At 44.9% G+C, this 12,969-nt stretch overlaps 1 protein-coding gene across 4 annotated transcripts in view; it reads right to left on the bottom strand.

The window, feature by feature from the left end:
* TTLL11 (tubulin tyrosine ligase like 11) overlaps window positions 1-12,969 on the bottom strand; it is a 221,181-nt gene that overhangs the window by 162,085 nt on the left and 46,127 nt on the right. For 3 of the 4 annotated variants that reach the window (XM_046023174.1, XM_046023175.1, XM_046023177.1), the window contains exons 2-3: window positions 10,367-10,463; window positions 3,063-3,196 (exon numbers count right to left, since the gene is read on the bottom strand). In XM_046023174.1, the coding sequence (XP_045879130.1) occupies window positions 3,063-3,196; window positions 10,367-10,463 (231 nt within the window). The remainder of the gene's footprint in view (window positions 1-3,062; window positions 3,197-10,366; window positions 10,464-12,969) is intronic. The other variant, XM_046023178.1, reaches the window with a different exon arrangement.

The raw sequence follows: 12,969 nt of genomic DNA, 5'->3' as shown, positions 1-12,969 counted from the left end.
AATCATAAAGGGGCACCTGGGTGGCTCAGTGGGTTAAGCCTCTGCCTTCAGCTTAGGTCTTGATCTCAGGGTTCTGGGATTGAGCCCCATGTCAGGCTCTCTCCTCTGTGTCTCTCCCTGCCTGCCTCTCTCCCTACTTGTGATCTCTGTCAAATAAATATATAAAATCTCTAAAAAATTTTAAAAAATTAAAAAATAAAGAAATGAATCATAAACCTAAATGCAAACATTAGAACTAACAAACCTCTAGGAAAAAAAATAGTATAAAATCTTCACTTTAATTGGTCAAAGATGCCTTAGATATCACACAAAAGCACAAACTAAAAAAGAAAAAAAAATAGTAAGTTCAACTTCACCAAAATTAAAAACATTTATTCCTCAAAAGGCTGAGTTGAAACATGAAGAGAGGGAGAAAATATTCATAATACGCATATAAAAGACTTCTACCCAGAATCTATAAGGAACCTACAACTTAAAAAATAAAATGCCCAGAGAAATGAGCAAAAGTCTGACTGTACACTTATCAGAAGAAGACATCTGAACGGCCAAAAGGCTTATGAAAAAATGTTCAACATCTGGTCATAGGGGAGGTATAAATTAGAACCACAGAGAGATACAACTACCCATCTCCCAGAATGTCTAAAATTCAAAAAACTAACAATACCAAGGCTTGGCAATGATGTGGAACAAACAGAACTCTCACACACTATTGGTGACGGTGTATAACCACTTTGGAAAAAAAAGTTCAGCAAGTTCTTATTGGTTAAACATACATATACCATATGATCCAAAAATTCTACTCGTAGGTTTTACCCAAGAGAAATGAAAACATTTGATCACATGCAATGTGATCAAATGTTTTTCAATCAACGACTTGCATGTGATCAGTCATGGCAGTTTTATTTATAAAACCCCCAAACTGGGGATGACCCAAATGCCCGTCAAGTGGGAGATGGAACAGCAAATTCATACAATGGCATATTACTCACCAATAAAAATACAAATGGCTAAACTATACAACAAACAGAGATGAATCTCAAAAATTTATTTCGGAAAGAGAAATAAAGACTCAAGTGTGTGATGTGAGATATATATATATAGATATAGATATAGATATAGATATAGGTCTTGAATATATATAGAGAGAGATATATATATCTGTATATATATATCTCACATCACACACACACACATATATATATATATATCTCACATTCCATTTACAGGCAAACCAAATCTCTAATGAGAATACAGACTGACCAGTGGTTGCCTGGGCTGGAGGAGTTGAGGAATGGACTGCAAGGAGGCACAAGAGGAACTTAGGGGTTGATGGAAAAATTCTCACGTATCTGATTTTGAAGGCACGGCTGATAGGTATCTCATTTAAATTCACAGTATAGTTAGACATAGAGTTGTGGAAATGGGACAGCAAGATACTCCACACAGGGACAAGGACATGAGCAGAGCCACAGAAGTGGGAAATTGAGGGGTGAGTATGAGGAGCCGCCGAGAGTTTGTGTTCTTTTTAATTTACTGAAGTATAATTTGCATGCAATACAATGCATTTTAGGTTAATAATCAGATGAATTTTAAGAAATGTATAAACCCATGTGACCACCACCCCATAGAGAGCTTCCTTTTAAAAAATTACCACTTCAAGGTTTTTTTGTGCTTAATAAATCATCATTTTATTACAAGTTTTATCATTTAATATTAAAACCAAAGCAACAAGCAGGCAATAAGACAGCTGATAAAAAGCATAGGACTTGGGACGCCTGGGTGGCTCAGCCTGTGTGCGTCAGCCTTCAGCTCAGGTCATGATCCCAGGGACCTAGGATCAAGTCCCACATCAGGCTCCTAGTTCAGCGGAGAGCCTGCTTCTCCCTCTGCCTGCTGCTTCCCCTGTTTGTACTCCCTCTCTCTATGACAAATAAATAAAATCTTAAAAAAAAAAAAAAAAGGCAAAAGACTTGAGGTGCCCAGGTGGTTCAATGGGTTAAGCATCTGCCTTCAGCTCAGGTTATGATGCCAAGATCGAGCCCCGGATCAGGCGCCCTGCTCAACGGGGAGTTTCCTTCTCCCTATACCACTCCCACCTGCTCATTCTCTCTCTCTCTCAAATAAATAAGTAAAATCTTTAAAAAAAAAAAAATCCATAGGTCTTGAAATCAGCTCTAGGTTTAAATTTCACTTCTCCAGCAAGTCACCTTGCTTATCAAAGTCTGTTTCCTCATCCACAAAATGGGATTATAATACGACCGACTTGACAAGATTGCTGTAAGGATTGAAAGAAATAACATTAAGCTTCTGGCACAATGCCCAGAACACAGTAGGACCAGTAAATGGTATGAACCCTATCCATCACAGTAAAATCGGCATGTGTTGTACAGTTACCCTCAGAGGTGTGGTATGGACCGTGGAACCCACAGGCAATGGCTTTGAAAAGGGTCCTAAATGAATAACGGCAATCCTCAATTCAGTTTCCCTACTGGTACTGTCTCACAGTCAGTGGTGAAGGCCCCAAAGTATTTCATGCTCAAACATTTTGCTTTGATATGGAATGGGCGATTAGAAAATGGAGTCCGGAACAGATTTAAAGCAGGACACTTAAACGGTTCCCCCAGGCCACCTCCACAGTGTATCAGATTCCTCCAGAGCCTCGAAACAGAGCCCAACCTCCCACATTTCACACCACAGGAAGCCGGGGAGACCACCCTGGATTCGCCTGAATGGTCCCAGTCTGCTGATGGGCTCAGCCGCCTGCTCCAGCCCTGTCTCCCTCGCTTTCCAAACATCAGCTCCATGACCCCGCTCCCAATCTCAGCCCCAGGCCAGTCTCCTCGTGCCAAGATGCACTTCTTCTGCTTGCCTACCTGTCACCCCACCTATTCACAGCAAGTGTACTGTTGGGACACTCCCTTGGCTAGCTGCAGCTTCCCAAGGACACCCCCCCTCCCGCCACCCACCCCAGCTCCCAGTACACAGGACCCAGGACCCAGCTTCCAGGACACAGTTGCAACCATGACATAATTCAAGGGTCCCGGGGACAGAGTGTCATCTACCTGAGCAACAAAGAGCTGGAACTCGTCAGGCAGAATCCAAGAGCGAGGATAGAAGTTGTACTCCTCAGGAAAGAGATTCTGCATGATTCTCACGGCTCTGCTCAGAGTAATTTTACGCACCATCTCCGTCATGCCTAGGGAGAAGAGAAGCTGTGAGGTTTGAACAGCAGAGAGCTGCTAACTATAAGACAGCCATGATCGGGGACTTTGAAAACCGCCCACCCGACATATTCGCTTTTGCAGACAGGTAGGAGCTATTTCCCACAGAGGGGAATCATGGTTTGGAAAGACCTACCAGATTAATGAAAAACTGGAGGTAATAGAGAGTTTTTCCTCCTTATTAAATGCCTGTTTTTCCTCCTTATAAAAATGACGCATCAGGGGCACCTGGGTGGGTGGCTCAGTGGGTTAAAGCCTCTGCCTTTGGCTCAGGTCATGATCCCAGGGTCCTGGGATCGAGCCCCGCATCGGGCTCTCTGCTCGGTGGGGAGCCTGCTTCCCCCTCTCTCTCTCTGACTGCCTCTCTACCTACTTGTGGTCTCTGTCTGTCAAATAAATAAATAAAATCTTAAAAAAAAAAAAAAAAAGAAGCATCAGTTGGAAGAAACGGGTTTCCAGCTAGTTTATTCCGTTCTTGGTTAGTCCCCTCGATAATGGATAAAGACAGGCATGTACATCTTGCACTTAAAATTTAATATCCTCTTTCATTTGGGGCCACCATCCATACTTCGAGGACTGCTTCCATTTTATTCCCTCAAGAATATCATCTAGTGGACTCTGCTTACATTATGAGAAACTTAATTAAGTTGCTTTATTTTAATCTTTCATGAGTATTCAAGGTATAAAATAGAAAAATACACAGCTTTCAGCATAAAATCTGTCTCCTTGAAATAAGGACAGAAAGTAAAAAGGGTATCACAGCATAATTTATAGTTTCGGGGAGAAAATGGGATCTGTAGGAGTTCTTCAGTTGTAAGTACTGACAATAACATTGATAAGGCCTCATTAATTTGCCCAGAGGGGATTAAAATGACTTACTTATAAAACATTTTTAAAACACGGTGGATTTTTTTTTCTTAGAACATCTTTAAGAACTCTGACAAGAGAAGAAACTGTATAACCTTAGCAAATTTTAAGCAAATAGGTAAAAATTCTTTTAAGTTTCAGCATGCTTATCTCTTAAAGCAAATATCATCACTGAAAATGGAGACGAGAACTGGCCTTCACCTTGAGAGGGGCAACATAGTGCCATTACTGACACAAGGAACTGGCTTAGCGAAGTTATTATTTTTTTTTTAAGAATTTATTTATTTACTTGACAGAGATCACAAGGAGGCAGAGAGGCAGAGAGGGAGGAGGAAGCAGGCTCCCTGCCAAGCAGAGAGCCGGACGTGGGGCTCGATCCCAGGACTCTGGGATCATGACCTGAGCCGGGGGCAGAGGCCTCAACCCGCTGAGCCACCCAGGCGCCCCTTAGCAAAGTTATTTTTAACAGAAAGCAGAAAGTTTCGTGTCAGCCTGGCATGTCCGAATTATCACACATTCCAAATGGGCCCAATCAGAACAAATGAGATTTCTTGAAATTCCCATGTTCAGGAAGTGAAGGGTGAACATTTGAGAATGAAGGTTTTAATAACCTCTTTCTTGCTTCCCTCAGCATATTAAAAAAAGCAATAAATCTGAAGATCGCAGATGTAAGATGTCAGTGCCCAGCTTCTTGGTTCTTGTTTAGAAGGATAGAGAGAAGAATTAAATAAGAAATAAAGGAGCTTGAAAAGCACTAATAAACTCTGCTCTGATGTGAACTCTTCAATATTAAAGAAAACTCACTGAGGACACTCTTCTGAGCTTCCTAAAAAATAAGTATGAACCCAGAAAATTCTAGATGTTTCCTTTTAGTCCCCTCCAAATTAGAATTTTTGAGTTATAAACACTGGAGCTAAACACCGAATATATAAAACAAAAACTTCAACTGTTTTTTGAAGCTTTTTTCCTTTTCTTTGACAACAGTTTATTATCATACTAGACTGAAATCCTTCATAACCAACTATAATACAGCACCTTACACCAAGTAGATGAAGCCTCCTGACCGTTGTGGTACTTTCTACACTTTAATGACCTTGTGATAGGGGTAGGTTCTCTTTTAGAAACCCCACCGCAGGTTAGACAGACTCACACTGTCCATATAGAAGGGCTATGAGTATAAGTGTGGCTTGAACGCTCCAGAGAAGTTTTGTGAAAATCAATGTCCAGGGGCACCTGGGTGGCTCAGTCGGTTAAGTATCTGACTCTTGATTTCGGCTCAGGTCACAGTCTCAGGGTCGTGAGATCCAGCCCCGCATCCGGTTCTACACCGGGCGTGGTGTCCACTTGCGATTCTCTCTCTCCCTCTACCTCTACCCCTCCCTCTCCCTCTCTGCTGAAAACAGCCAACTCTGCAGATATCCTGCAATCCAACGGCTACTTTTCGCAGACAGTTCTGACCCACAGGCTCTGGCCAACTCACCCTCATCCTCTGCCTAAATGCCTGTCTCCAGGAGGCCCCAGTGTAGGCCTCCGTCGATCCACTTACCACCAAAACCTTTGTTCCCCCACCATATCTAGGCTGTGTTCCCATCCGACCACTCCCTCCACCCCACATGGAAGCTGCTGCCATCCGGGCTTCTGGTGGTGGCTCAGAGACAGAAGTGGGGAGTGTCATTGGCTCTCAGGAAGATGCTGGCGAGAGTAGCTGGGTTTCTAGCTGACCCAGAGCACATGTCCCCGGAGCAAATATGTGAAAAGAAAGGTCACTGGCAGGCTCTGCTGCCTTCTCCCCGCTACTGCAGCACCTGACCCCTCCCCCATGACCCTGGCCCTAGGCTCTGGGACACACTCTGATCTGAGCCACAAGCTCTAGGTCTAATCATCAGCCCCCCTGGAGACTGGGAACAAGGCAGTCTTTGACCCTGACTTTGTACTCCAATTAGATAAGGAGGATTTCAACTGTCTTTCTGAGGCTTTCTGATTGCTTCGCCCTGGAATTTGGTAACCTGTCTTTTGCTCCTGGTGCCTGAGTAGCTGCCTTAGCAATGGCTTTGCTTTGTTCCCGCCTGTGCTCCTCCCTGTTCCACCCAAGACTACCCAGCAAGGGTAGGGTCCTCCTACTTAGGACCTGAGCCCTGTGCCTGCCCTCCCGCTGCCTACTTACAGGTTCTTTTGAGGCTCACCGCCTACCTGGGGTTCTCAACTGGTCTGTCTCCAGATGTCCCTATGGTGGCAGGTCCCCTCTCAACTGGGAAAATGCCCTAACTCAGCTTGGAGCTTCCCACACCAGGAACTTGCCTCCCGCCACTCCTTGGCCTGGGTTCTTCTCTCTGCTACCCCGGAGTCTCCAGGCCTGGTGGGTCTCCAGCCCTGTGAAGCTAGGCGAGAGGCTAACAGTCTGATCCTGGGGCTTACCACGCAGACCTGTTTAACCCAATTTAAAACAAAAACAAAAACAAAACAAAAAATCTGAGCTATGTCAAGAGTACTATTCAGTCCACACATCAGTGACAACAATGCTTTTTGGCAAAACCACATTCCAACCACCCAACGACACATAACTACTTCCGGATCCATCCTCTTCTCTCTGGTCCCAGTGCCTCTGAGGAGTTCATCTTTTGCCTGGATCCTGTGGTGGCCTCTCAGCTCTCCCTTTGTCTCCTGCCTCCGCCCTTCCACCCACCTCCAATGCATCCCTCTGGCGGGCCTTTCGAAAATGCAAGCTGGGGGCGCCTGGGTGGCTCAGTGGATTAAGCCACTGCCTTCGGCTCGGGTCATGATCTCAGGGTCCTGGGATCGAGCCCCGCGTCGGGCTCTCTGCTCCGCAGGGAGCCTGCTTCCTCCTCTCTCTCTGCCTGCCTCTCTGCCTACTTGTGATCTCTCTCTGTCAAAGAAAGAAAGAAAGAAAGAAAGAAAGAAAGAAAGAAAGAAAGAAAGAAAGAAAGAAAGAAAAAGAAAGAAAAAGAAAATGCAAGCTGGCCCATGTCGTTCTCTGGCCTAACAATGTCTCAGTGGCTCCCACAACCTTCAGACTATAAGGATGCTATCCACAGGTCCCTGTTTATCTCCCTTCCGTGGTCCCTCTCATACCTGACCCTTTGTCACCGTCACGGGCCACTTGCCCTTCGCCGAATGAGCAGTATACACCCTAGGTCTTTGTGCCAACTCTGCTCCCATTTTTGGAGGGAGGTCAGGCCCATCCAGCCCTGGAGGCTCAGTTCACATGTTCTCCTGGGTCTCCCACCCTGTCTGCCCCCCAGGCAGATTTGGGTTGGGTCATGTGTTCTCATCCCAAGCCCCCAGGGCACCCCAGATTTCCTCTGTCTGGCACTTATTTTGTATCTGACTTCTCTCCCTACATGCCTCTCTCCTGTCTGGGTACCCTCCACGCAGCACAGGGAGTGCTTGACCTCACGCAAGCTGTCCGGGACCTTCCTGGCGGGGGCCCTCTCCCTCTCTGCCAGAACGTCCCCTCCCCTCCCCTGCCACGGGCCGCCACACATCTCAGACCCTGAAAGTCAGCAAAAAACTGTGGCTTGGGAGCTGAGAATTGACAGTTTGGGACTTTCCTAAAGCAAAGACGTATCCAAATCAGATTATTTTTATAGAAAGTCTTAATTCATCGTGTTAAGACATAATAACCCATCTTGGAGGATCTCGTCATAGAAAAGTGGCTAAAATCTAATGTGCTGAGCCATAAATAACAAAAATAAAATAACAAAATAACCCGCTTCCATATGCATCTCCACAGGGTTTCAATGTCTCCAGCATGGGCTGCATTTAGAGCTGTCTGCCACATCCAGGCGAACTTTCTAGCATAGGAGATGCACTACTAGGATAAGGGGATAGAGGAGAGACAGAGGATAAGCCTGACCCAAACGAGAGCCAAAGGACAGGCCCTTCTGGAATCATGTCATAGCGAAGAATTGCTGTCTTCCATAGGGAGAGGATGGAGCCACACTGCCTCTCTGCCTAGAGGTTCGAGAGCCTGCTTTGTCATTAGAACTAATTAATTGCTGTTGGTAAAGTGGAAAATTATATGTTCCAGTCACTGGCACGTGGGATGCGGGCTAGAGCGAACTTGCTTCTTTGGCATGAATATTCTTATATCATTTTTGATGATGAAACTAGTCCTTTAATGAAACTAGTCCTTTGAGGGTGTTTTTCTCTAATTTGTGTTCCAAAAGGAGAGCCATAGCTATGACTTCTTTTTACTCACAATCAGGAGATGAGGCACAAGCAAAGAGGGGAAAACGTAAAGGAAGCCTCATTCGAGGATTCATGTCTTAGGAATTCTGTCCTCATTGAAAGAACTGTTCTCTTTCAAGTTACATTCTCTCAGTATCCCAGTAAGTCCTTCGAGGGACATCAAAAAGTCACCTTTTATGAGCAGCAAGACAGAAAAGAATAGTTATCCCATTGAACTGTGTGAGCAAGAACCCGGGCTACCAGAATCCTTCTTGCTCTCCAACAGAACCCTCCCTCTTCTCTAACTGTGGGCTAATTTTCTAGCTCTGTTCCCCTGGAAACCAATAAAGGTAGAAAAGTTAGTCGTGTTACCAGATGACAAAGCATATGGTGGAAATGATCCCTGATGGGCAAATTGCATAAATACCTGGTAGGAAGCCGTAGCCCCAGGCTTGCCTGATGTAAGGATGCTGGTAACTCAGCAGGACCCTGCTGGGGGCCCTGGAAGCTATGCTTTGGAGAAGCGACGTGAGATAAAGCTCCTGAGGGGTACCTAAGCCAAGAGAGACCCACGTCCACCTATGTAGGTCTTGTCTCCCTACACTTCCAAGCTTTTGCTTGAGGGGTGAGTCTAGACTCTGGCACCCGTGCAAAGACATCGCTGGAGAGAAATACCTGACCTGACTGGCTGGCAGGCCATGTTTCCTGCCGTATGTCCTTATAAGTGAATCTGAGTCAAGTGAGGCCCATGGTAGTCTGAACGCTTAATTGAACCTCCCACCCCCCCCCCCCAGCAGACGTGGCATAACTCGCCAGTGTATTGTGTATGACTATTGGTTTTTCTGAGATGTGGTTTCTTAAGGACATGGCATACAATGCCAAAGAAAGAGAGTAAATTCTTTTTTAGGTAAACTCTATGCATACCATGGGGCTCAAACTCCTGACCCTGAGATCAAGAGTCACATGCTCTCCCAGCTGAGCCCAAAGGCACCCTACACAAAGGGTAAACGGAATCTCTTTTTAAAAATAAGCATAAATGATATCACGCTAGGAGAAAACACATTGTATTTAGGCAACCACACTCTGACTGCAACCGTATAAAAGCGATATAAAGCGATATAAAAATATGGTTAAGTTTTGGGAGGAAATACAGAAATACAGAAATATTCACATTGTTGTTTGTTAAACAACAATATGAATTGAGATTCAGGGTGACGCCCTTTTTAAAAAACTTCTTCACTATCATATTATAATATGGTTTGTGCATATTCTGTTAACATTTCTAAATATAAGAGAAAGACCCTCTGGCTGCCATAGCCACCCCCACTGGGCCAAATGTTCCTTCCTCTCCGAGCACACCCGCTCACCCTAACTACCCTCCTCACGGAGCCATTGAAAGTAATGACTAGCAATCCATAGCAGAAGAGGGTGGCAGAGATTAAAAATAAAATGGAAAGGCATATGGGGAGTCTGGGAATGGAGGGAGGAGGTGTTGTAAAGTGTTGGTTCTGACACCTTCATGGACATGTCCCCCTGCAGGAAAGCCTCCCTGGGATAAGGTCCTGAGGTCAAAGGTAGGCACTGTCTCAGCCTGTCCTTCCCAACACGGAGACTGGTGTATCTGGTTTTAAAAATGGTACCTCCAGTGACGATAGGTAAAGAAAGCAGAAGCTACTAATCTCATTTTTGTGGCACATTCCTAGAATTTTAATACTTCTGCTCCTGGCAAATAATTTATGTGAAGTGGTCTATTTTTTTTCTTTTTTTCATTTTGAGAACATAGTCTCCTCATTACACCTTCATAGTATACCTCAGAAGGTGAAGATCATGTTCTGCCACTGGTGAAATTAGTCCAGGAAAGCCTGTCTTTTTATTTTTGGACCTCCAGTCCTTGACCTGTTGGTGGGTCAAATCCCGATGACCTCTGCGTTAGCCTCCCTCCCAAGGTCAGGGCGCCGCAATGGTAAAGACAGCAAGTCCCAATTAAGAGTCCTTGAGTCTGAGCTCAAAATGCCACCTTGTTTTTGTAGAAGAGGGTGCCCTCACACAGCTTAGAAACATTTTTCGATGCCAACAATAACAGCAGATACCTGGAAACTTGTTCACTTGGCCGGAGAATATGTCATTGTCGTGAAAGGAAACTCCATGCCAGTAGATGTCACAAGGCAAGCGTCGGCCAAATGGGAACTAGAAGACAGAGGGGAAAAAACTGTGACGATTAACAAGAACTAGAGGAGCAACTATCATCCTGCGTGTCTGTTACGTACGCATTCCCCGTGACCTGGTGCATATCACATGACGTAATGCTCATAATAAGCACATGACGTAGATGAAAGCCTTTCTCATTTTATAGGTGAAGAAACCATCTCAGGCAGGTTAAAGAACTTCCTCAAGGTCACAACCGGGGAGGGGCGGCATTCTGACTCTGTGTGGCAGGCACCATACTCATGGCTTCACACCTATCTTTTCATTTTAATCCTCCTAACTACCCTAGAAAAAATTGTTCCCGGGCGCCTGGATGGCTCAGTGGGTTAAGCCGCTGCCTTCGGCTCAGGTTATGATCTCAGGGTCCTGGGATCGAGTCCCGCGGATCAAGTCCCGTGTCGGGCTCTCTGCTCAGCGGAGAGCCTGCTTCCCTCTCTCTCTCTCTGCCTGCCTCTCTGTCTACTTGTGATCTCTCTCTCTGTCAAATAAATAAATAAATCTAAAAAAAAAAATGTTCCCATTTTACTGGGGAGAAAATTGGGGATGAAAAAGGTGTCTAATATGCCCAAAGTAACACAGAGCTGGTAAGGAGAGGAATTGGGATTTGAACCCAGGTCTATCTGAACCCCGAGCCATACTTCTCTTTCTCTAAAAACTGCAACTCCCAAGTCAGTCCCCCCAAAAATGAGCTCACGCTCTCTCACTCACGCTCTCTCATTCTTTCTTCCCTGTTCCCCCAAACACACACGTTCCATGAAGGGCGGCTGCATCCCCAGTGCTTCCTGGCATTCAAGAAAGGCTTTTTGGATAAATAAATGAACTAACTGGGAATGGTAATCTGACCCAAGGTGAGATAACCAGATTCTCTCTTCAAGGAATTTGGAAATCTGAGATGCCAGGCAGCCTCTGCTGGCCCTTGATCTGGAAGTGATAAAAAGCCAGAACCAGGCAGATGTGCTTGGCTGTGAGCACAGAGAAGCGAAGGCAGCCCGGCTGATGAGAGAGAAGGAAGGAGCAGGTGCAGAGAGGAAAGTGACAGTGAGACCATGGGGCCCTGGTGACAGACTGAGTGACTTTCGTTCCTAGGCTTCTAGATCCTAGGTTCAGACCCTCCTGAGCCTCGAGGCCCCTCCTGTCCTTGGATCCTGTAAGGCAGCCTTATATTCTTAGAATATAGCCCCTCTTTGCACACACTATAGGGTTTCCTTATTAGCAGCCAGAAAAATCCCTCTGTGAGACAGAAAGCCCTGCTCTATCCACTACATCCTGCTGCCTCTTCAAAGTTATCAGCAAGTTCTACATTAACAGAATTCATTTTTTAAATCTATAAGTCAGAGGACCCTTGTTAAAGGAAAAAAGTAAGGACGTGTTAGTTCATATTTGGAACTAGCTTGTTAGAAGTCCAGATGAAGAGAGATGCCAACACACTGAACGCAATCACTGGACTTTCCCATCCTAAGACTACAGCTAATCAGGATTTTTGTCTGCTCCAAGTTGAGAGAGCTTAAGTTCCAATGGAAAAGCATAGCATTACTAATGAAATGGTGGTAACTTGATGCTTTCCAACTATTCTAAATTAAAATGAAGGCAAAGAGACTAAGCCCTTTAAATCATTCACATTATTTCAAAGCTGTGCCAAAGTAAGGCATATGTTACACACTCTATTAGCATGAACAACTTTCATCTATAATTTATAGCATTTCACTTGTTTTCTTTGCATCCAATGGACTGAAGTTATTAATTCAGTAGTCATAAATACAAAGAGATACAGCATATGTTACTTTCTTCCAGCTAAGTGCTAACAGAGGGGAGGGGAAAATAACTTCACCAGGTTAGTTTCTCCAAAAAGCACACTATCCAGGCAAAGTTTACTAAGATTTAAGTAACGGTGCTGCCTGTGATGTGGGACCAACACCTGCTCCACGTCAGCAGGTTAACCAATGACTCCTTATCACCTTTATGGTAACCCTTCAACCCTTGCCAACCTCATGAGTCCCAAATTCACACTTCATTCAGCAGTGCCTTCAGCTCACTCGGTCTTGAGAAACTGTGGGTTTTTCAAATCCATTCATTCAATAATTGCTACGTGCCAGACACTGTGCTAGGTGCTGAGAACACAGAGAAACACAATTTTAAATAGGTCCCAGGATTTCAAAATCCCTCCTCTTTTTAAGATCTTTTAAAAAACTGCTTAAGCATCATACTCAATGGTGAAAGACTGAAAGCTTTTCCTCGAAGATCAGGAATGAGATAAGGAGAGAGAGTCAATTATCATATGGTCTCACTTATTTGTGGAGCATAACAAATAACATGGAGGACATGGGGAGATGGAGAGGAGAAGGGAGTTGAGGGAAATTGGAAGGGGAGATGAACCATGAGAGACTATGGACTCTGAAAAACAACCTGAGGGTTTTGAAGGGGCTGGGGAGTGGGAGGTTGGGGGAACAAGGTGGTGGGTATTAGGGAGGGCACGTGTTGCATGGAGCAC

This window comes from Meles meles, chromosome 11, assembly GCF_922984935.1.
Source record: "Meles meles chromosome 11, mMelMel3.1 paternal haplotype, whole genome shotgun sequence".
Classification (NCBI taxonomy): domain Eukaryota; kingdom Metazoa; phylum Chordata; class Mammalia; order Carnivora; family Mustelidae; genus Meles; species Meles meles.
This window is presented reverse-complemented; position numbering and strand designations above follow the sequence as displayed.